Source organism: Stomoxys calcitrans, chromosome 3 (genome assembly GCF_963082655.1).
Source record: "Stomoxys calcitrans chromosome 3, idStoCalc2.1, whole genome shotgun sequence".
NCBI lineage: Eukaryota > Metazoa > Arthropoda > Insecta > Diptera > Muscidae > Stomoxys > Stomoxys calcitrans.
Window position 1 is genome coordinate 169,322,630 of NC_081554.1, and position 25,896 is coordinate 169,348,525.

Consider the following 25,896-nt stretch of genomic DNA (forward strand, 5'->3'; position numbering starts at 1 on the left):
AACCGGGTGGCCATTGGCATCGAGCATCGTAGGCACTCTGTATTTGTGCAAGAGCCGGTGTTTCCCAGCCTCTCACTGAGACTCTCCGCTCAATGCCACTGAGTGTCCACGACTGCCGTTGCAGCTACTCTTCATGCTCTTGTAGATGAGCAAGTTCGTTCCGATTCAAAGGACCGATCGCCATGGGAACCGGGTGGCCATTGGTTATTTAAAGGCGCCAATAACTCGCTTTGTCATATCGAGCATCATAGGCACTCAGTATTTGTGCAAGAGCCGGTGCAACCCGGCCTCTCACTGAGACTTTACGCTCGATACCGCTGAATGTCCACCGTTGCAGCTACTCCGTATTCTACTCCGAGCATTCCACCATCCGCAACCTGTGGTCGCGCCCTGTAGCTTGCACCTAAGATTCTTGTAACAGCAATAAACACCACACAGATCGGACTTCAATGTTCCAGCCTGTGTGGGGCTCACAGCTATCAAGTGCCGGACTTAATATTGGTAATACCGCTACCTTTGTTAATAAGATTAGGGAGGAGGTTTTAGGTGTGAGAAGTATGTTCGGAAAATCTAATCGAAGAGGATCACGATTGGAGGGTCTCCATGGGGCATTTCTTCTCAGACAATCGCTGCATTAGGTTTACAACAGCACGGCCAGCGCCGAATCCGATAAGCTTCCTGAAATAGGTGAAAACCAACTGGACCAAATTCGGAAGACTACTCAGAAGAAGATTATCCTAGCATAGAAGATATTGACGACAATGTCGACAGGATTCGGACTTCACCAGTGGGGTCTTTTGAAGATAGTTGTCCTATTCGGGAAAGGAAATCAGCCCAAGTAAAATCCTGGATGAATGGGGGTAGATTTGCAATTTAGGGAAAGAAGTCCGCAGACTTTTTGACAGAGCACGTCGTAAAAAATCAAGGAATACAATAAAATTAGCAGAGCGGCAAAATGTGACATGGAAGTGAGAGCAGAGACAACGGAGGACATGTTGAGGCTTTTGATGAAAACCAACTGAACAAAATTCGAAAGACTACTCAGATGAAGATTATCCTAGCATAGAAGATATTGACGACAATCTCAACAGGATTCGGACTTTACTGATGGGGTCTTTCGAAGATAGTTGTCCTTTTCAAGGAAAAAATCAGCCCAAGTAAAACCCTGGATGCATGATGGGGGTAGATTTGGAATTTAGGGAAAAAAGTCCGCAGACTTTTTGACGTCTTAAAAAACTATGGAATGCAATAAAATTACCAGAGCGGCAAAATGTGCCTCCTGGAAGTTTTTCTGCGAACAGGTCGATAGCGATAATGACGCCCGCAAGATGAAAAAATTTCTCTCAAAAGCCCTTGACCAAACTGAAACATCAGTAAACGACATCGGAGTGAAAGCAGAGACAATGGAGGACATGTTGAGGCTTTTGATGGAAACCAACTGAACAAAATTCGGAAGACTACTCAGAAGAAGACTTGGGCAAGATAATTTAGATTATCCTAGCATAGAAGATATTGACGACAATGTCAACAGGATTACGACTGAATGCACTGGTGGGGTCTTTCGAAGATAGTTGTTCTTTTCGGAAAAAAAATCAGCCCAAGTAAAACCCTGGATGAATGGGGGTAGATTTGAAACGTTAGTAGACGACATGGGAGTGAGAGCAGAGACAACGGAGGACATGTTGAGGCTTTTGATGAAAACCAACTGAACAAAATTCAAAAGACTACTCAGAAGAAGACTTGGGCAAGATAATTTAGATTGTCCAAGCATAAAAGACATCGACGACAATGTCAACAGGATTCGGACTTCGCTGGTGGGAACTTTCGAAGATAGTTATCCTCTTCGGCAAAGGAAATCAGCCCAAGAAAAACCCTGGATGAACAGGGATATTCGCAATATTGGGAAAAAGGTCCGCAGACTTTTGACAGAGCACATTGCAAAAAACTTAAAATACAATAAAATTACCAGAGCGACAAAATGTGCTTCCTGGAAGCTTTTCTGCGAACAGGTCGATAGCCATCTACGACGCCCGCAAGATGAAAAAAATTTCTCTCAAAAACCCATGACCAAACCGAAACGTCAGTAAACGACATGGGAGTGAAAGCAGAGACAATGGGGGACATGTTGAGGCTTTTGATGACAACCAACTGAACAAAATTCGGAAGACTAGTCAGAAGAAGACTTGGGCAAGATAATTTAGATTGTCCAAGCATAAAAGTCATTGACGACAATGTCAACAGGATTACGACTGAATGCACTGGTGGGGTCTTTCGATGATAGTTGTCCTATTCGGGAGAGAAAATCAGCCCAAGAAAAACCATGGATGGACAGGGAGATTGGCAATATTGGGAAAAAGGTCCGCAGACTTTTGACAGAGCACATTGCAAAAAACTTAAAATACAATAAAATTACCAGAGCGACAAAATGTGCTTCCTGGAAGCTTTTCTGCGAACAGGTCGATAGCCATCTACGACGCCCGCAAGATGAAAAATAATCTCTCAAAAGCCCATGACCAAACTGAAACGTTAGTAGACGATATGGGAGTGAGCGCAGAGACGACGGTTGACATGTTGAGGCTTTTGATGAAAACTCAACGAAATCATGGAATAATGATGTTCATCGTAGTCCTATCATTATAGAATCTATGGTGAAGGAATGCTTGGAGGCCACCGTAGCGCAGAGGTTACCATGTCCGCCTATGATGCTGAACGTCTGGGTTCGAATCCTGGCAGGTACATCAGAAAATTTTTGATCGTGGGTTATCACCTTCTAATGCTGGCGACATTTGTGAGGTACTTTGCCATGTAAAAACTTCTCGCCAAAGAGGTGTCGCTCTGCGGCACGTCGTCCGGACTCGGCTACGAAAAGGAGGTCCCCTATCATTAAGCTTCAAATTGATTCGGACAGCACTCATTGATTTGTGAAAAGTTTGCCCCTTTTCCTTAGTGCGATGTTCATGGGCAAATTTGGATTTTTGAATGCTTGAGCAGCTTCAAACCATCTAAGTCACCCAGACTTGATGGAATATATCCGGCGTTACTACAGAAGGAGGCAGAATATTTGGCGCCCCACCTGACCAATCTTGTCACAGCGTGCCTGGGACTTGCATATACCTCGAAAGCCTGGTAGGAGGCAAGGGTGGTATTTATACCCAAACCCAATGCAATGTTATACGACACCAATGCAAGTTATACGACACCAAAAGCCTACAGACCTATAAACCCGACGTCCTTTCTACTCAAAACCATTGAAAGTATTGTGGATACCATGTTAAAGAGTGAACAACCAGCGAACTGCTCAAATACAAATAGCATGCCTATGTCAAGGGAAGGTCGGTGGAGACTGCCCTTTATGAGTTTGTGCATAAAATGGAAGAATCCTTCGAGGCCAAAATGTACACAACGGCGGTATGCATTAACATCGAGGGGGCTTTTAACAATGTGCGGACCCACACACTGATGCAATCCTTAGACCAGTATCGGGTGGACCAGGTCCTTAGAGACTTGATAAACGAAATGCTAAGGAACAGGTGGATAAGTTATGTGTCCCAGATATGAATATAAGGGAGAAAGTGGCACAAGGCACGCCACGGGGGCATTTTATCGCCACTCCTATGGGTGGCCATAGGTCGATGGAGACTGCCATGTACAAGGTTGTGCATAAAATAGAAGAATCCTTCGATGCCAAAACGTACAGCTTGGCGGTATGCATAAACATCGAGGGGGTTTTTACCTATCACAAGTAACGGATGGACCAGGTCCTTAGATGCTGGATACACCATATGCTAAGGAACAGGTGGATAAGTTTTGTGTCCCATGACATAAATAAAGGGAGAAAGTGGCAATAGGGGGTATTTTATCTCCACTTCTATGGGTGACCACCAAAAATGATCTATTATGGATGCTGACTAAGGAGGGATTTGAACCCGTCTGCTACGACGATGCTATAATACTTCTTAAGGGTAAGGTCCGAACCAGCTATGCATAAGGGCCGCAAGAGTTTTGCAGATGGCACACAACTGAGCTAGACCTAGGGGTCTCAATGTTAATCCACAGGGAAGACCAAAATCTGCCTGTTCACGAAGAAGACGAAGGTGGGCCAATTTGACGCACCACATTTCCTCAGTAGAACGATTTCGATATCTGACAAGGTCAAATACTGAGGTGTGATCGTGTACAGGAAACTGAATTGGAAGTGTCACATTTAGGAGCGTACCGAGAAGGCCGTAGGCTCGAAATGGGGTCTGAATCCGAGAATAATCGACTTGCTCTACAGAAGCCTGTTTAGACCAATACTTTCCTACGCCTCAGTAGTTTGGTGGACTGCTATGGAGAAAAAGTGCAACATAAGGACCATACAACGGGTTCAGAGAACATGTTGTCTTGGCATAGGTGGAGCGATGATGACCACTGGACACTGGAGACTGACTACTGACACTGACATACAGATTAAGTGTGAGGCAGCCACTGCGGCTATGAGGTTTAAGGCAATGGAAGAATGCATTGAGGATAGAAGCAGCTCATACCATTGCAGTATAATCGAGGCGACGATAGCTAACCTGGAAGGAATGGAAGAAGTTTCCGATCGGATACCTGAGACAACACTTGAGTTCGAGTGCGAGGCACTGATGCCAGCGGTACAATCTTGGATTGACAAAACCTTAGCATTGCCATATGGAAGGTCATGTTACACGAATGGATCAAAGAGGACAGAGTGGGCCTGGGGGTCTATATTAAGAACCCAGGGATTTAGATCTTTTTTAAATAGCCTGACCATACGGTCGGTCGGTCGGACGGTCTTGCAGGCGGAGATTCGGGCGCTTGACAACATTTCGGGCACTTGACAGCATTTTGAGGAAGGATCAGGCAAGTTTTCGGCCAGGACGTTATTGTGCTGACCACATTAATTCCCTGCGCATAATCAGAAATTAGTACACATCTGTACCTTTTGTTCATCGACTTCGAGCGTGCGTTTGACACAGTTTCAAGTTCTTCAATATGGAGCACGCTGTTGAATAAGGGCATCCGTGTAAAGTTCGTGACACTAATTGGGGAGCTTTAAGGGAATGCTGAAGTTTCAATCCGCTTTAATGGAAAAGAGGGCCGACCTTTCGGCATCGCTAAAGGAGTGAAGCAGGGTTGCAACCTATCGCCGACGCTATTTTTAATTCTATTACACTACGCATTAGAAGCAGCTAATACTGAGGCACTGATAGAAAAATGTATTTGTCAAAACCGACTGTGATATTATTTTGTTCCCTTCATTTGCAACGATTTTTAATACCATTTGGTATCACAACAATACCAGACAAAGGAGGTTATTGGGAATTGACGGTGACACATTTGTATTCTTGTTATCGCGCCAGAAGTGTTGTTAAGCTTTGTACCTAAAATATTGAAGCCATTATAAAATATTTGTTAAACAAACAAATCTGTTGAAATACTCGAAAGCACTGAAAATGAAAATTGTAAAAATTTTAAATTTAAAAATTTAAAAATTTTAAATTAAGCTCAATGATAAGGGGCCTCCTTTTTATAGCCGAGTCCGAACGGCTTGCCGAAGTGGGACACCTCTTTGGAAAAAAATTTTACATGGCATAGTACCTCACGAATGTTGTCAGCATAAGGAGGTGAAAATCACCGCTGAAAATTTTTTCTGATGGTCTCGCCAGGAGACCAGGGTGGTATAATCAATAATGGTTTGGTACTAATACCAATAAGGGTCTGGTACTATAGCCAATTACAGATTGGTATTAAAATAAATACCATTTCGTTAATGAAGCTAGTACCAAACGGTACTAATCATTTTATGTTCCATCCATACCATCCGATATTGTTTTTGTATCATACGGTGTTGCTTTACTATCAATACCGTATGGTAATGAAATGAGCACGTTAATACCAGTTTATACCAAACTTTTCTCTGGTTATAAAGGCGAAATTGGAAAAATTTTATGAAAATGCTGCCAAAGTAGGCCTGAAGATAAGCATAGCAAGGACAAAATTGATAAGGATAAGAACATCAATTTTGACAGCGCTCACTATATGGACGACTATGTCATTGAAGACGTTGACAACTTCTCCTATCTCGGCAGCAAAATAAAAAAGGACTGAGGATCGGAAGCAGACATACGTGTACGTATCAAGCGCCTTTCTTGAACTCAACAAAGTTTGAAGATGCAGTGACGTATCACATAATACAAAAGTGACACAAGCTACTACCCGCAAAGTCTAAGTTTTCTTAAATCGCTGCCTGCGACAAATACTTCGAAATTCTTTCGCCAAATCGGGTTTTAAATGAGGAATTGCAAATAAGAACAAACACTTCCCCTGTCGATGTAGAAATCCGGAAGAGAAATTGGACTTGGTTAAGTCATATTCTACATCGATCGCGAGATGATATAGCGAGAAATATCCTAGACTGAAACCCAGAAGGACAGCCAAGCAGGGGACGCCCAAAAAACACATGGATCCGCTGTACGAATGGTAAACAAAGGATGCTAAGAAACAAACCTCAGCGCGCTTGCCCTTCGTTACTGGTTTTTCCTCGGATTGTGAAAATATGAGGTTTTAGCATTCTTATTATTTTGAACATAGCTGTATGTGTGTAAATTATGTTTACACCTTAAAAAATATATAGCTCCCATATAATCCGATCCTCAGATTTGACTTCTAGTTTGACCACCTCAGGTATACATGTGAAAATCCAGTGAAAAATGCATACCTTATGCTGCATAGCAGCTATATCGAAAAATGTTCGGATTTGAACCAAATGCGAATAAGTGGAAGTCATTGTTCAATTGTGTATAACAAAATATTGGTCTTTTTAGAAGCTATATCCAAAAAAAAAAACGATCTAAACCATATACAATACGGATGTCGAAAACCCTAACATAAGTCACTGTAACAAATTTCAGTGAAATCGGATTATAAATGCGCCTTTTATGGGACCAAGGCATTAAATCGAGATATTGGTCTATATGGCAGTTATATAATAATTTGCACCGATTTGGTCCAAGATGCAGAAACATTTCGAAGAACTTAACGCATCTCAATGTCCCAAATTTCGGCGAAATCGGACAATAAATGAGCCTTTTATGTGCCCAAAACCTTAAATCGAGAGATTCGTCTATATGGCAGCTATATTCAAATCTGAACCGATCAGTGTCATATTGCAAAAGTATGTCGAGGGGCGTAACTTAACTCATTGTCCCAAAATTTAGCAAAATCGGATAAAAAATGTGGCTTTTATGGGCCTAAGACCATAAATCGGCACATCGGTCTATATGGCAGCTATATCCAAATTTGTACCGATCTGTACCATATAACAAAAGTATGTCGATGATCTTAACTTAACTCACTGTCCCAAATTTTGGCGAAATCGGACAATAAATGCGACTTTCATGTGCCTAAAACCTTAAATCGGGAGATCGGTCTATATGGCAGCTATATTCAAACCTGGACCGATCTGGGCCAAATTGAAGAAGGATGTCGAGTGGCTTAACACAACTCACTGTCCCAAATTTCATCAAAATGGGATAACAAATGTGGCTTTTATGGGCCTTAGACCATAAATCGGCGGATCGGTCTATATGGCAGCTTTATCCAAATCTGGACCGAGCTTTATCCAAATTGAAGAAGGATGTCGAGCAGCCTAACACAACTCACTATCCCGAATTTCAGCAAAATCGGATAATAAATGTGGTTTTTATGGGTTAAAAACCCTAAATCGGCGTATCGGTCTATATGGGGGCTATATCAAGATATAGTCCGATATAGCCCATCTTCAAACTTAACCTGCTTATGGACAAAAAAAGGAGCTGTGCAAAGTTTCAGCTCAATATCTCTATTTTTAAAGACTGTATCGTGATTTCAACAGACAGACGGACAGACGGACGGACGGACATGGCTGGATCGACTTAAAATGACATGACGATCAAGAATATATATACTTTATGGGGTCTCAGACGCATATTTCGAGGTTTTACAAACGGAATGACAAAATGAATATGCCCCCATCCTTCGGTGATGGGTAAAAAAAATCAATTACAAACTGTGTTTATTTTTTTAAATATTGGCCAGATTCCATGATGATTCGGCTTGGTCGAGCCTAGCTCATTGGAGTTTGATATCAAGATTTTTTGAGAACAATTTTTTTTTGATTAATTTTTTATACGCTCCACCATAGGATGGGGGTATACTTGTTTCGTCATTCTGTTTGTAACACCTCGAAATATGCGTCTGATCATGATCTTCATGTCATTTCAAGTCGATCTAGCCATGTCCGTACGTCTGTCGGTCTGTCTGTCCGTCAGTCTGTCGAAAGTACGCTAATTTTACAAGGAGTTAAGCTAGCCGCTTGAAATTTTGCACAAATACTTCCTATTAGTGTAGGTCGGTTGGGATTGTAAATGGGCCAAATCGGTCAATGTTTTGATATAGCTGCCATATAAACCGATCTTGGGTCTTGACTTCTTGAGCCGCATTTCTTATCCGATTTGACTGAAATTTTGCACGTGGTGTTTTGGTATTACTTCCAACAACTGCGCTAAGAATGGTTCAAATTGGTCCATGTTTTGATATTGCCGCCATATAAACCGATCTTGGGTCTTGACTTCCTGAGCCTCTAGGGGACGCAATTCTTGTCCAATTGAAATGAAATTTTGCACGTCGTGTTTTGGTATCACTTCCAACAATTGTGCTAATTACGATTCAAATCGGTTCATAATCTGGTATAGCTGTCATATAAACCGATCTTGGGTCTTGATTTCTTGAGCATCTAGAGTGCGCAATTCTCATCCGATTTGGAAGAAATTTTGTACAACGGCTTCTCTCATGACCGTCAACATACGTGTCTAATATGGTCCGAATCGATCAATAGCTTGATACAGCACCCATATAAACCGATCTCCCGATTTTGCTTCTTGAGCCCCTACAAGGCGTAATACCTATCCGAATGAACTGAAATATTACACAACGACTTCTATTGGGTTGCCCAAAAAGTAATTGCGAATTTTTCATATAGTCGGCGTTGACAAATTTTTTCACAGCTTGTGACTCTGTAATTGCATTCTTTCTTCTGTCAGTTATCAGGTGTTACTTTTAGCTAGCTTTAGAAAAAAAGTGTAAAAAAAGTATATTTGATTAAAGTTCATTCTAAAAATTCATTTATTAAAAATGCATTTACTTTCTTTTAAAAAATCCACAATTACTTTTTGGGCAACCCAATACAATGTTCAGCATTCAAATATGGTCCGAATCGGACTATAATTTGATAGAAAGAGATACCGCGTATAGAACTCGACAAATGCGATCCATGGTGGATGGTATATAAGATTCGTCCCGGCCGAACTTAGCACGCTCTTACTTGTTTTTAATAATTTTTTTTTTTTTAATTTTTTTTCAATAATTTTCTTTTTATTTTCAAATCAGATTTTGTGTTATGACTTCTAGCAACCGTGTCCAAAATGTCAAAATTCTAATTAGATTCTGAGCAGATTTGAAAGAAATGATATATGTGATTTTCAACATGCACACCAAGAGTAGACCGACTCAATCCATAATCTAATTGGCAACATTGCTCACCAATATTTAATTTATCCAAATTATGGGATTTTAAATAGGTGCAATATAAACTGATTTTTGTATTTGACTTTTTGAGCACTTAAAGAGCGCACTTCTTATCCCAACTATATGAAGTTTGAATGACAACTTGAGCTCTATCTTCCAACATCCATTTCAAGTAGGTTCTCAATGAGTTCATAGGCATAGAAGGAAACTATTTGGCGAGGTATATGAGATTTGAATCGAACGAACCTAAAACCGCGTTTACACTACTCTTTAAATTCGGATTTATTGGATTGATCATCTGTTTTCCTTTTATAAAATCAGCTGAATAGAACATTAAATCGGGATTTATTGAGCAGTGTAAACGGCGTATAAGGAATTTAATGTTGATCCTGCTGATATTCCTTCAATTAATCCCAAGGTAAAGTTTTATGCAACAAAACACCAATTTTCATTTGTAAACGAAATTATTTTCCATTTTTTTTTATTTTAAATTTAAAGGTCAAAATTCTAAACAGATTCTGAGCAGATTTGAAAGAAATGATATATGTGGTTTTCAACACGCACACCAAGAGTAAACCGACTCGATCCATAATCTGATAGGCAACATTGCTCACCAATATTTAATTTAGCCACATTACGGGATTTGAAATAGGTGCAATATAAACCGATTTTTGTATTTGACTTTTTGAGCACTTAAAGAGCGCCCTTCTTATCCCAACTATATAAAATTTGAATGACAACTTCAGCTCTAACTTCCAACATCCTTCTCAAGTAGGTTCTCAATGAGTTCATAGGCATTACGGGATTTGAAATAGGTGCAATATAAACCGATTTTTGTATTTGACTTTTTGAGCACTTAAAGAGCGCCCTTCTTATCCCAACTATATGAAATTTGAATGACAACTTCAGCTCTAACTTCCAACATCCTTCTCAAGTAGGTTCTCAATGAGTTCATAGGCATAGAAAGAAACCATTTGGCGAACGAACTTAAAACCTCGTTTACACTACTCTTTAAATCCGGATTAAATGGTTTAATCATCTGCTTTCCCTTTATAAAATCAGCTGACTAGAACCTTAAATCGGGATTTATTGAGCAGTGTAAACGCCGTATAAGGTATTTTAATTTTAATGTTGATCCTGCTGATATTCCTTCAATTAATCCCAAGGTAATGTTTCATGCAACAGAACACCACTTTTACTAATAAATGAATTATAATTTTTCAATTTTTTACCACCTAAATATTAAATATTTTTTTTTTAATTTTTTAATTTCTTAACACACAAAACTAACCACATTGTCACATAAGCCATAAGGTCATTAAAACACAAATTAAATTTTCATAGTTTCAACTTTACAGTTATTCCAAAAAGGTTTAGGCATTTGTTCACAACAATGTAAAGTTATACACCTCGATAAACACAATATCCCATATCGCATTATTATTCACCATGCCTTTAGCTTTAAGGCATTTTATAAGGGATTTATTTTATTCTTCTTTTTTTTTTTGAAAACTTGTTTTTACTCAATTTTATTTTTTTTATTTTTAGTATTCAATATGTAAACTTTTTTGTTTTTTTTAAATTTTTATCGTCAACACATCACTTTGTATGATTCGTTTTTTTGTTTTACCTTTTTCTCTACCAAATCACTTTTGATCTGTATTATTTGTTCTAATTGGCTTCAATTAGATGCTGCTTTGATTATGTTTGCTAAAATTGCATTTAAATATTTCTCATTTGAATTCTTCAACTAAGTAATTTTGCATTTTCTTCACTTTTTTCTCACGTTTCTTTTTCTACTCATGCACCTTTTGTGTTTGCATCAATTAAAGCACCGCAAAGATTTGGATTTCGATTCACAGATTCTTTAAATTCTTTCCACTTGTGTATTTTTTATTCGTTTGATATTTCTTCTTCTTCTATTTGCTTTCTTTTTATTTCACTTTTTTTTTTGTGTGTGCTTCTTCCTCTTGTATTTGTATTCTGATTTGACACAGACAAAACAAGCAAACACTTTTCTTAATTGAAAAATAAGTAGAATATGATGAACGCGCGGCGCGTACCGTTTGCTATTCACATCGATTTGCTCTGCTCAACGTTTATTGCGGCCTGAATCCAATTGACGATTAAACCAGGAGACAATGCAGTTAATTTCATTTGAGCACGGCCATCAACGACGTCGGTGACCACACACAAGGAGTGTTTTGTTTCATTTGCACTCTGTTCCCCCACACAGCATAGAGCACCAACAACAACAATAACAATAATAATATGGCAAACTAAAGTTGAACTTGCGCTTTTGCATTTTTACTTATTTGTCAAAGTCTCTTCTCAGCTGTCATTTACGCTTTCTCTCTTTCTCTGAGCAAGTCTTGGCTCTCTTTGTTTTCACTGTTGGGATTTGTTTTTCGTTTGCTATTTCATATGTTTTCTTTCTCTTTGTTTTGATAGTTTTGAAGTTTGTTTTTGCAAATTATATATCCCACATGTTCTGCAATTACACAATAATTGTTGTCATGTGTACATTTAAGCGAATTGAGGTGGTGTTCCAGGGTTGCCTATTACTAAGATTTAAGAAATTTTGGGAGTCGATTGCATTTTGTACTACACATTAAATGCCAAATGGAACAGCTCTCACATTGCATTTATAGAACTTATAAAAAAAAAATCCCTAAAGAATATCTGAAGCAAATGGAAAAAGATGTTTAATACTCTAATTAAAACTTATTTCGAATTGGTACTTAAAGCACGAAATTTTTTTTAATCTGGAATTAATGAAATCGAAAAACAAATTCTGTCCGTTTACACTGCGTTTTTGGGGATTTAAGTGAACAGTGTTGCCGTTTTTGGTAGGTTCCTACCAAAATTGGTAGGTTAGTATTCTCTTGGTAGGTTGGTAGGCTCACCTCAATTTTTGGTAGGTTTTTCCAAAATATAAATACCAAGTTAGTAACTGAAAAAATAGCCGGGGATAACTCGAAATTAATTTACTTCTTGTCGTGCAAATAAAACTATGGATGTCAAGGGTCCAAATACTAATACAAGGGGTCTCATTGCTTCAAATTTTAGTATAAAAGGGCGTAAGTTTTGAAATTGACTATAACTGGTACAGGTGTTAAGGAATGCGGCTTTTGTGCTTTCTTCGCCTTCAATAGAAAAACAGGGCAATGTGGCAGCTGCAAACAAATATGATCAGATCTGTTGAATACTCAGAACTTGAAGGATCGATGCAACTCACTGTAACGGCGAAAGTAGGTAGTAAAGAGCGACGCAAACACTTAAATCGGCTGATCGCTTTATAAAAACTCGCCACCGTTTTTCATTGAATCGGGGCAAAAAAATATTTTGGTGCTTTTATAGATTATTTAGCCATGACAAGCCGATTACTGGCTCTGGTGTATATCCATAGTGGCATAGGGCGGATTAATATCGGCACCCTCTTTTCCACCTAACCTAACCAACCTTGAAATCGGATTTATGTGGGATTTTAAAATGAATCCTGCCAAAAATGGGATTTATTTTTGTGTGGTTAAACCTGCACACCAAACCAAACACAGGATTTAGCACTTAAATCGGATAAAAATCGCGGCTTATAAGGTCTCAAGAAGGCAAATCGGGAGATCGGTTTAAATAGCTGTACTTGACACAGTTGTTTGAAGTCATAACAGAACACTATGTGCAAAACTTCAGCCAAATCGGACAAAAATTGCGGCTTCCAGGGGCTCAAGAAGTCAAATCGGGTGATCGTTTTATATGGGAGCTATATGAGGTTCTTGACCAATTTCAACCGTACTTGACACAGTTGTTGGAAGTCTTAACAGAACACTAAATGCAAAATTTCAGCCAAATCCAAATTAAAGAGCGATTTGGACCGTACTTGGCACATTTTTTGGAAGTAATAACAGAACACGATGTGCACCTTGAATACATTTTAATATAAGGTTTGTACTAAACTTTCAAATACCTTTCATTTGATACCCATTTTGTCGCAAAGGGGTAAATGTTCTTCTGGGGGTTTTTGGGAAGTGGGGTCAACTTGTTATATCAAGTTCTTACTGTACTTCTAAATAGCTTTTATTTGATACCCATGTTGTCCCAATCGGCAAACATGGGTATCATGAGTGGGTTTTTGAGTGGCGTTTGGCGTTCCCCCTGATTGTTTGACCCCAAAGTTGTATACCAATTTCATATTTTTGGGTTACTATAAGTGTGCAAACCAAATTATGCTTAAAACGATCTACCCATCTTCGAGATCTGGTCTTTCTAAAAATTGGAAGTATCCTACTTATTGAGCCCTATTTCAAAACAAAAGCGTGCTCTAAACCGTACTCAATAGTTTTTGGGTATGTAGGGTACCTTAATCAATATGACAAAGGTGTTGATGAAGATACATGGTGTATCAGAAATCATGATCCTCCATACCAGTAAAAGTGTTTTGAATAATAACACACACTTGCTCAGCTTTTAGAAGTTAATTGCTTTACCATTTTTTGAATCGAAGCATTGAATATGTTTTCGAGCTAGAAAATGTTCGAAAAATCACGAAAGGATTTAAAAGATCAAAATAAAGGAGCGCAAACAGACATATGAACTAACTGGCCTGCGATCGCGATAAATGCGGCCTAACCACAAGAGGAACTTGCAGTGACATTCAATGAATGTGCAAGTGCAACACAAAATTGGTTGGCAATGTTGATGTGTTGGTTGTTCTTAGCATTGATGATTAGTTTGTATCCGAATAGTAGGAAGTAAGGCCTTCTCTCTCTCTTACTGCGCTAAGGAGAGTTAGAGGACCTATTGAGCACTGTTTCAAAACAAAAGCGTGCCCTACATTACTCAATGGTATTTGGGTATGTAGGGCAACTAAATCTATTTGACAAAAGGTGTTGAAGATACATGGCGTATCAGAAATCATGATCCACCAAGCCAGTCAAAGAGTTTTAAATAAAAACACCCACTTGCTCAGCGCTTATAAGCTTTTTTGCTTTGCAATTCTTTGAATCGAAGCATTGAATATGATATCAAGCTAGAAAATTTTAGAAAAATCACGAAAAAATTGTGTTTTTTTATATTCCTTACAAAATTTTATTCACTAAAAAACTCAAAACAATTTATCTCAGAAAATGTATGTGGGAAAATACTAGATATATTTCTAAATTCATACGATCATTATTAAGTTTAAATAATTGAATGAATAATACCCATATTCACAAAACTTAAAGCAGCGTTAAGTATCTTTATGTGACAAATTTCCTTAATAGAACTGTCGAATAAACCTACTTTAAAGCTGCCTAAAATTTTTGTGAATACGGGTATATATGCATACATATATGAAAAAATAACATGTTCATTTGGTTATAAAAGTCCATAATCTTGATTTTTTTTATCGATTTTAATTCAATTACAAAGAACAAGGCAGTTTAAAAGAATCCCATAAGCTAAGCTTCGATTTGCCCTTAAATAATATGGCAAATATAATAATAATTTTGGGAGACGACAACCCTCAATATTGAGGCAGGTTTTCTTTAACAAATGCAAAACACAACTCTCTTAAACTCTTACCGTTGAATTCCCTCTTACACACTTGTTCTCTCTCTCTCTTTCTCTTTGAGCATAAGAATTTTGCAAAAGCAATAATTCCCCCACCAAAATTATACACAAAACTAAGCAAAGTTGAACTGTTATTTTCACCCAACCAAAAAAAAAAATAAACAAATAAGTACAACAAAAACAATAATGGATACAAAAAAAAAACACCGGTACTTTGGTACATTTGTTTTTTCTTTATATTCGCCTTAGCTTTTTTCACTTGCTCCTTCAAATGGTCGCTTATATTTTTGTGACCACTTCTTTCACCCAATTCTTTACATTCTTTGCAGGATGCCGCCTGCGTGTGGGGGTAATCAAACGAATGGCACAACAACAATATAACACACAATAGGCGTTTACTTCTTCTTTATCCATGCATCATCCATGTACAATTTCTATCCTTTGTCACTCTTTCACTTTCAGCTTCCTTGTAAAAATTCGATTTTTCACAGAAACTGTTATTTTATTTTGCACACTATTTATTGAACTCTTATTGCCCTACTCCCCACCTCTTACCCAACTAACACCGGTCAAATGGAGTTGTTGGTGTTCCCTTTGCTTTGCTTTTTCACTGATTCACTGTGTGCGTTGGTGGGGATTATTTTTCTTTTGCATCTTTTTGTTCTATGAAATTTTCAATTAAAAATTATATGCTTACACTTCACTGCATTCGCCGAACGCGAACCACACGTCTAAATTGAGGCTCGTCGCGGTTTTGCACATATATTTTCAGTATTTATTTATTAATTTTTCTATTGAAAATCACAACATACAACACCAAATCACGAAACACTTCTGACTTTGCCGACGATTATTGAAGGTATGTGCGAATTTGGCAGCTGCTGGAGCCATTTGATGGTTCTGTTAGCCAGAGCATCGATTGCCAAGTGCAAAGAAATCGATATCGGGCGATTTGTTTATGTTGAATAGAAGTACTGTATAATTAAATTTTATATGGTTTGTGCCCTTGCTGCATGGTTGGTGCTTTTGTGGTATCAGTTGCTGTAACCATCTTTGTGCACATATAGATGTCGCTAAAGAGATTAAGACAATAAGCTATGTGATGTGCACATGTAAAGGTCCCATTTAAAAGGTAGTGATAACTCCGATTAGATACGTACATAATAGAAACGGAGTTTTGCTTACTCTCCTCCTTGAGTTACTGATAATCTGTGGTCGAGACCTAGTGGCTCTCTTTCTTCGGGCAGGACAGCATCTAAAGGTCGTGTTGAGCTGTTTTTGTGCAGCGTTGAAAAATTCAAACTCTGCAATCAAATGTCAAAAAAGTAGTGCACAAAATTTAAGCAACTCAATAAATAAGTATTGATACAAAGATATACATGCATAAAGATACAGTGATTTAATTGCTCCTTTTGGCAGCCTTATGTCGTAAGTAAAAATAGGCCCCATCTTTCAGTTATATTTTAGTTACAAGTAGTGGTCAGCAGGTGTCGTTGGTCAAAATAGACCTCAATTTTTTTTTTAGCAATTTTCCTAAAATTTGATAATTTAAGTGTAATTTCCCATCTTTGAGCCCTTTAATAAACCTATTTATCGATTCACATAATCTACACATCCATTGGGCTAATATATGTGTACTTTTTATTGATTATGTGTAACTGGTTCCTTCCCAATGAGTACAATACCATCTATGGGTCCAAAATTATCCCTAATCGACTTTTGCAAATGCCGTATCTTATTTTATTCTAGGCCTTTGATTTCTATCATTAACCATTTATCTGCCCATTTCTCAATTGAGATTGAAATTCACCGAATTTCTTCGATATGACGAAATGTTCCACGTTCTAGGGTTAATTCTTCTGCGTGGATTCTTAGCCTCTTAGTTTTAGCGGATATTGATAGCCTTATGTTTCTTGACTCTAGTTCGTTACACGATTTTCAAGTACAGCGGTTTTTTCCTCAGTAAAAAGTACTATAACGACACTGCGCCTTGGGAAAGAGGACCAAAGCTACCCTACACCTCGAGAAGGAGTACTAAAGCTACTCTTCTTCTCGAGAAATATACATTAAAAAAATCCCCATCGAGAAAGGGTAAAAACGATACACGCCTCTTCGAGAAGGAGTACTAAAACTACCGTTATAAATTTCAAAAGTGACTAAAACTAAACTTCTTCTACCAAAACAACTACCATTCTCCACGGATAAGAGTACAAAAACTTATATTCTCTTCAGAAAAGATTGCTAGATCTACCATTCTCAACGAAAAAGAGTACTAAAACCACCCTTGTTCCCGACAAAGAATATTGAAACTAACTTTTTTTCGAGAAAGAGTACTAAAACCTCGGAAAAAGTACTAATACTGCCATTCTTTTCGAAAAAGAGTACTGAAACCATCCTTTTCTTCGGGAAAAACTTCTTAAACTATCTATCTTCTCGGGGAAGGTTACTAATTTACCCCTTCTCCTTAGGAAGGAGAAGTTAAGCTGGTCTTATCCTCGGGAGAAAGTACTATAACATTCGTTTTCCTCGAAAAATAGTACTAAAACTGCCCTTATTCTCGGGAAAGGGTACTAAAAATAACCTTTATCTGGGAGGGAGTACTAAAACCACTATTCTCTTCGGGAAATAGTACTAAGACTAGCCTTCTTCCCGGAAAAGGGAACTAAAACAAGTCTTTGCTTCAAGAAAGAGCACTATACTTACCTTATCCTCGAGTAACACTTTGAAAACCGCCCCTTGTCCTTTGAAAAGAGCATTAAAATTAAAACTCTCCTCAAGAAAGATTACTAAAACAACCCTTCGACTCGAAAAAAATTACTAAAACTAACATTCTACTAGCGACAGAGTACGAAAACTATCCTTTCTTTTTAGGAAAGAGTACCCAAGAAGCCTTCTACTTGGGAATAAGTACTACAACTACCATTATCCAAGGGAAAAAATACTAAAGTAACCTTTACCTGGGAAAGAGTAACAAATTTAAATTGATGAAAATCAGCCAAAAAATTAAATTTTCCCTTCCAAAGCTTAAAATGGCCATATCTCCTTAACTAAGCCTCGTAGAGCAAAACTAAGGTTAATTCGTGATCACTTCGGAAAATGTGTATTTTTGATGAAAATCAGCCAAAAAGTGAATTTTTCCCTACCAAAACTTAAAATGGCCATATATCCTTAACTAAGCCTCGTAGAGCAAAACTAAGGTTAATTCGTGATAACTTCCGAAAATTTAAATTTTTGATGAAAATCGGCCAAAAAGTGAATTTTTCCCTTCCAAAACTTAAAATGGCCATATCTCCCTAACAAAGCCTCGTAGAGCAAAACTAAGGTTAACACGTGATCACTTCGGAAAATGTGTATTTTTGATGAAAATCAGCCAAAAAGTGAATTCTTCCCTACCAAAACTTAAAATGGCCATATCTCCTTAACTAAGCCTCGTAGAGCAAAACTAAGGTTAATTCGTGATAACTTTGGAAAATTTGTATTTTTGATGAAAATCAGCCAAAAAGTGAATTCTTCTCTACCAAAACTTAAAATGGCCATATCTCCTTAACTAAGCCTCGTAGAGCAAAACAAAGGTTAAATCGTGATCCCTTCGAAAAATTTGTATTTTTGATGAAAATCAGCCAAAAAGTGAAGTGAAACCTACCCTTCCTTTCCGGAAGGAGTACTAAAATTTCCCTTCCTTACCGGAAAGAGTACTAAAATTTTCCTTCCTTTCCGGAAAGAGTGCTAAAACTATCTTTCATTTCCGGAAGGAGTAATAAGAGTACAGAAAGAGTGTTAAAACTGCCCTTCCTTTCCGAAAAGAGTCCTAAAACTAGTCTTGCTTTCCGGAAAGAGTACTAAAACTATCCTTCTTTTCTAGAAAGAGTATTGAAACTACTCTTCCTTTCCGGAAAGAGTATTAAAACTTCCCTTCTTTTCTGGAAAGAGTACTAAAATTACCATCACTTTCCGGTTAGAGTACCAAAACTTCCCCTCTGGTACTAACCTTCCTTTACGAAAAGAGTCCTAAAACTATCCTTGCTTTCCGGAAATAGTACTAAAACTACACTACCTTTCCAGAAAGAGTACTAAAGCTATCTTTTCTTACCGAAACAGTGGTAAAACTTCCCTTCTTTTCCGGATAGAGTGTTAAAACTGTCCTTACTTTCCGGAAAGAGTACTAAAACTACCCTTCCTTTCCGGAAAGAGTGGTAAAACTACCCTTCCTTTCCGGAAAGAGTACTAAAACTACCTTTCCTTTCCGGAAAGAGTACTGAAACTACCCTTAATTTCTGGAAAGACTACTAAAATTACCCTTCCTTACCGGAAAGAGTGCTAAAATTACTTTTCCTTTCCGAAAAGAGTGCCAAAACTACCCTTCCTTTCCGGAAAGAGTATTAAAACTACCTTTCCTTTCCGTAAAGAGTACTAAAACCCTTCATTTCCTGAAAGAGTATTATAACTTACTTTTCTTTCCAGAAACAGTACTGAAACTACCCTTGCTTTCCCGAAAGAGTACTAAAACTAACTTTCCTTTCCAGAAAGAGTATTAAAACTACTCTTCATTTCCGGAAATAGTTTTAAAACTACCCCTCCTTTCCGGAAATAGTACTAAAACTTGCTTTTCGGAAACAGTACTAAAACAACCCTTCCTTTCCGAAAATATTACCAAAATTGCCGTTTCCCTTGATTCAGGGTACTAAAGTTATCCTTTTTGGTATGGATAGCGTATCAAGAATACCCTTCTTTTTGGGAAAGGGTACAAGGAAAAAGAATTCCCTTTTTCTTTCGGAAGTGGTACTGAAACTACTCTTGCAAATAGGAATGGTTTCTAAATCTACAGTTTTCCAAAGGAAGGACTATTAAACCTCACCTTTTCCTTGGGAATGAGAATTTTATCTACCCTTTCCCTTACGACATAGTACACAAAGTACCCTTTTCCTTAGCAAATGCAAATTATGCCCATGAACATTCCACTAAGGAACAGGGGCAAACTTCTCGTATATCAGTGAGTGCAGTCCGATTCAAGTTTTAAGCTCATTGATAAGGGTCCTCGTTTTTATAACCGAGTCCGAACGGCGTACCGCAGTGCGACACCTCTTTGGAGAGAAGTTTTACACGGAAGTTTTATACAGTACCTCACAAATGTTGTCAGCATTAGGAGGGAAAACCAGTGCTGACAATTTTTTCTGATGGTCTTGCCAGGATTCGAACCCTGCGCTAAGGTGGCCTCCCTTAACATAAAGTGATAAAACTACTCCCTCTACACAGCCTAGAGTAATCCAACTACCCCACTTCTAGTCAAAGGGTACTAAAACCACTTTTATCCTCGGAAAAGAGTTCTAAACTACCCGTCTTCTCGGGAAAGTGTACAAAAACTACCTTTCTCCTTGGGAAGGAGAACTAAAACTACGATCCACCTTGAAAAATGGTATTGAAACTACCCGTATTCTTTTTAAGGAGTACTAAAACTGCAATTCTCCTCGGGAAAGAGCACTAAAACTACGAGTTTCCTTGCAAAATAGTACTAAAACTATCCTTTCCTCTAGAGAGAGAGAGTACTTTGGCTACCCTTCTCCTTGGGAAAGGGTACTAAAGCTAGCCTTCTCCTTGGGAAAGAGTCCTAAAATTAGCCTTCTTCCCTTTCTAGGGAAAAGTACTAAAACGTAATCCTTCACTTTCGTAAACAGTTCTAAATTTATTCTTCTCCTTGGGAAAGAGTACTAAAACTGCCCTTCACTTCAGAAAGTATTACCGAAACTACTCTTCTCCTCGAAGCAGGCCACCGTAGCGCAGAGGTTAGTATGTCCGCCTATGACGCTGAACGCCTGGGTTCGAATAGTGGCGAGAACACTAGAAAAAAATTTTTTCAGCGGTGGCGACATTTGTGAGATAATATGCCATGTTAAAACTTCTCCCCAAAGACTCGGCTAAAAAATGAGGCCTCTTATCTTTGGGCTTAAAGTTTGAATCAGACAGCACTTAGTAATATGTGAGAAGTTTGCCCCAATTCCTTAGTGGAATATTCATGGGCAAATTTGCATTTGCAAAACTGCACTTTTCCTCGGGAAAGAGTACTAAAACTAAGAGTTTCCTTGTAAAATAGTACTAAAACTACCATTTTCCTCTAGAGAGATCACTACGGCTTGCTTTATCCTCGGGAGAGAGTACTTAATCTAGCCTTATCCTCGGGAAAGAGTCCTTAAATTACCCTTCTCCTCGGTAAAAGTACTTAAAACGCGCCCCTTCACTTTCGGAAAGAGTACTGAATTAATTCTTCTTCTTGGGAAAGAGTACTAAAACTACCCTTCCCTTCAGGAAGTATTACCGAAACTACTCTTCTGCTCGAAAATACGTAGTAAAACTAGTTTTCCTTGGGAGAGAGTACTAAAACTTTCATTCTCTTGGGAAAGGTTTAAGTGTCCATACGTACAACTCCCTTTGGGAAAGGGAATAAAGCCGTAGAAAAGGGTACTAAATCTACCCTTTCCCTTTGGAAATGGTTCCAAGACTTCCCTTTCCTAGGAAAAGGATTCCAAAACTTTACTTTCTCCTGTTAAAAGCTACTTAAATTCCCTTTCTCATGGGCAAGGGTACTAAAACTACCTATTCTCCTGGGAATGGGTACTTGAGTTAGACATTCTCCTGGGAATGGGTACTTGAGCTAAACATTCTCCTGGAAATGGGTACTTAAGCTACAGATTCTCCTCGGAATGGGTACTTAAGCTAAACATTCTTCTATCAACTTATCGATATCTTTCAGATTTAATATTTAACTCAAACAGGTACCTTATTTGTATAGCCAAATCTAAAGAATGAGCCACTAAACGACACCTTTTCCTAGAAAGGTTTTACATGGGTGAATGCCATACAAATGTCACCAACATTAATCCGCACTAATGTTGGTGACATTTGTAAGACATGGATGGATGACCACCCCTGACATTTTTGTCTAATGTTCTGGCCAGGATTTGAACCAGGAATGGAAAAGTCAGTACCTAAGTACTTTTTTCAGTACTTTTTCTATCCGAGGAGTACCGTAGTACCCCCGCGACTGATTTAGTACCATTTTAAGCACAAGAATTTTTCAAACAATGCGGATGTTTTCGAACTTTTTTCTCTAAAGAAGCGAGTATTTCTCACTTAACGAAATTCGCCACGATAATATAGGGATATTCATTTATTAACCAATCGAATCAAGTCCACCCGATTTAATTCAGTTCATATTTAGAAACAGATGCCTCATGCACAAGTCGCCTTTTTTGACCTATTGAATCTCTAGAAAGCTTTGGAAGAGACATGGACCCTTGATACTTGACCTTTCAATTGTATATGGGATTCGTACTCGACTCCCAGGCATCTTCCATTAGGGTACAAGGGATACTTCTCTCTTAATACAGAGTGCAGTCCGTTTAAAGTTAAAGCTCAACGATGTAGCGAGTTCGAATGGCGAGTCGCATAGCGACACCACCTCATAGAGATACTTGGCTAGATACCTCACAAATATGCTAGCCTCTGCGCAACAGTGGCCGCCATCGTCTTCGGTTTGGGTCATATATAAATGACACTAAAAAAGTTTGTTCTGAGAACCAAACCCCTTTTGGGATTTTCTTTACTTAAATTTCCATCACACATTGTGTAATCTGTAATCGGTAGGGCAGAAGTTTTCCAGAGATATATTTTGTATACCTGCACTCCAATATTCTTGAAACCTTTATGCAAAACTCAAAATACTCTCTCAGTGTAAAAAGTACCTTTTTAGTACCATTTTATATTTTCCATCTTTGATTCGAACTCTTTTCCCGCAAATTTCGTATCACCTTAATATAAACGACTTTGAAACGAAAGTTTTTCCGAAAGCCAGGACACAAACCCATTTTCCTCCAGGTTCCTATTCGTATACTCCGAATACAAAAAGTAATTGCGGATTTTTCATATAGTCGGCGTTGACAAATTTTTTCAACGGCTTGTGACTCCGAAATTTTATTCTTTCTTCTGTCAGTCATCAGCTGTTACTTTTAGCTTGCTTTAGAAAAAAAGTGTAAAAAAAGTATATTTGATTAAAGTTCATTCTAAGTTTTATTAAAAATGCATTTACTTTCTTTTAAAAAATCCGCAATTACTACAAACGAATTCAGTGTTCTTTATTTTCAAATAATCGATAGCAAATTTTGATGTTTGACAGAAGGTACAGAAAACTTGAATTCATACAAAAAAGTTTAAGTCCCTTGTCTTTGTTGAAAAGTCGTCTTCCTCTACCTTCTGCAATGTCTGCCCATCACCAATTCAATCGAAAAAATCAAGGAACTGAAACCCAATCCAATGACGATAATGGACCAGACCCAAAATAAATCATTCACTTTGAGAATCTTGGCACCACTTTCGGTATGCTTGGCCTTAACGGAGACCTCCTTAATTCTCACCATATCCCAAAATAAGCGATTCTGCCAAGCTTCAATCAAACCCACCGAGCGTACCTGATGTATGAGGTAGTTAAGAGGCTCCTTAAAGGGCGAATTGTATTGCAGAACAAAAGCCGAAGGCATGGTGCTGTAAAGGATCATATTTTCGGGGGCATAATAGGTTTGGCCAGTAAAATGTTTTTGTTGCTGCCACAGCAGATCAAAGGACGCCGAGGTGGCAGCATAGCAATAGGTGGTGTTGAGTATATTGCGATTGGCTATAACATATGATATATTGGGGGAGGCTATAATGGCTCGGCGTATGGGCGATAACCAAGGCTTGAGCTCCTCATAGTCAGGCTGGGGTAGCAGCAACTTATAGGGTGAATGCAGCAAATCCATAAAACTGTGAAGTTGCCCCGGGTATGAGGGGGTGATGAAAAGCTTGCTGACATTGGCCGAAAACATGGTGCTGATATAGAGTCCAGCAAATCCCAGCATGAAATAGACCATTCGTAGACCTAGGACAGGATTCGTTCTCACCGAAAAGGATTGACCCAAGACTCCGGGAAATATTTTGCTGCTGATAATCAAGTCCAACCATTGACCCAGGCCATAGTGTACAAAGTCTATCAGCAAATGAGTGGAGGCCAAAAGCAAGGCTGTTATAATCACCACAGCAAAGAAGTAACCATTGAGAAGAACTGCATATATCGCCCGAATTTCCAAAGGTTGAGGCAAAGGAACAATCAGCCTTCCCCGGTTCAGCTCATAGGTATCAGAGACATTTCGCCAACCCACACTAAAGGCGGGAGCCAGGGCCATGGGTATGTCCAGAAGATTATCGGTGACCATGCGATTGACCACAGTGTAATGAGTCTTATTGCCCACCGTCAAGGTGTAAAACATTTTCAGGGTGCCATTGAAACGCTCCACAAAGAGCAGCAAAATCTTGGCCACATAACCGCTCATTTTCACCTCTCCTTTGGCATCATAGAAGACCAGGGAACGAGTGGGAGTCTGCTCAATAAAGGTGACCACAGATTTGTTGTGGAAATTACGCCATTGCTCCATAAAATACGGTGAGTGGATGTTAAGCCTACTCAGCCAATGATATTCCGGATAGGGTTTCAACATGAAACTGGAAGCTTCCTTTTGGTTGGTTATTAGCAAAAAAACATTTGTCATTTTATGCAAATGGCTTAAAGACAACAACTCTTTTTTGAAATTATCCTGGTCGCTGATATTCACTCCAATTGCTAGTATCCGGCTTTGACGCATATAATCCAGTACGGTGGCAGCATTATGTACCAGCTGCCAATCTAGTTCATGGGACATCAGAAAGACCACCAATATTTCGGAATTGAACAAATCCTTATAACAAAAGGCCTTTGAAGTGGCTTGAAGCACCAACTTAGGCATGGGATATTGAAGAAATGGCTGTAGGCTTAAGTTTTCGGTAGCATTGCCATGTAGCAACAAAATGGTATCATATTCTCGCTCCTTGTAAATATCCTTTAGCAATTTTTGATAATCCACCAACAATTCATGCTGTTGAGGCACCGAGGGTTTTGCTGTAATTGGGCTTATAGCTGAGCAAAGCGTTAAGATAAGATAGCCGACTGTGACTGACCAGAACTCCATTATGACTGAGTGCTGCGCACCCAATGTGGTTCAGTGGTGAGCCTATTTTGCTAGGGCCTAGCATCACTCTATCATTAAACGCCCATGTAATTGATCAAATGTTTCAAATTGACCAAAAATTGTTTTTGTGTGGGCCAAATTGGAGAGCAAATACCAAAAGACAAAACCAATTTCAATAATAAATTGAAGTAGAAACCCAACAATAAGGATAAAAGCATTCCAGAACAAAAATAGCTACGTATTAAAGAAAACAGGGATGAAGCTGCAAAAAAAAATAAGAGAAGAAACAAGTAAAAGCGTGCTAAGTTCGGCCGGGCCGAATCTTATATACCCTCCACCATGGATCCCATTTGTCGAGTTCTTTTCCCGGCATCTCTTCTTAGGCAAAACAGGATATTAGAAAAGATTTGCTCTGCTATTAGAGCGATATCAAGATATGGTCCGGTTTGGACCACAATTAAATTATATGTTGGAGACCTGTGTAAAATATCAGCCAATTCGAATAAAAATTGCGCTCTTTGTGAGCAATTCGATTTATATGGGAGCTGTATTGGTCTATGGACCGATTCAGACCAAAATAAACACATACAGGGTGGCTGATGAAAGCCGCTACCAAAAAAAAATGTAATAACTTTTTTTCTATTTAATAATAATAATTTAATAATTAATTTAATTAATTAATTAATTAATTTAATTAATAATAATTTAATAATTAATTTAATAATTTAATTTAACATGAATAAAAGAA

At 38.4% G+C, this 25,896-nt stretch overlaps 1 protein-coding gene across 1 annotated transcript; it reads right to left on the minus strand.

Annotated features, from left to right (window-relative positions):
• Positions 1-16,102: 16,102 nt before the first annotated feature.
• On the minus strand, positions 16,103-25,148 carry LOC106095209 (uncharacterized). The gene is made up of 3 exons (XM_059365679.1): positions 23,463-25,148; positions 16,306-16,424; positions 16,103-16,193 (listed from the first exon to the last, which is right to left on the minus strand). The coding sequence occupies exons 1-3, from the start codon at positions 25,146-25,148 to the stop codon at positions 16,103-16,105; spliced, it is 1,896 nt and encodes a 631-aa protein (XP_059221662.1).
• Positions 25,149-25,896: the final 748 nt, after the last annotated feature.

Bases quoted from the DNA above. Each gene is read 5' to 3' on its own strand.
- LOC106095209 (XM_059365679.1), bottom strand. From the start codon at position 25,148: ATGGAGTTCTGGTCAGTCACAGTCGGCTATCTTATCTTAACGCTTTGC. The intron at 16,425-23,462 runs GTGAATGATTTA...ATTTGATTGCAG, and splicing joins GTGGTGCCAAGATTCTCAAA to AGTTTGAATTTTTCAACGCT. The intron at 16,194-16,305 runs GTAAGCAAAACT...TAATCTCTTTAG, and splicing joins TCAGTAACTCAAGGAGGAGA to CGACATCTATATGTGCACAA.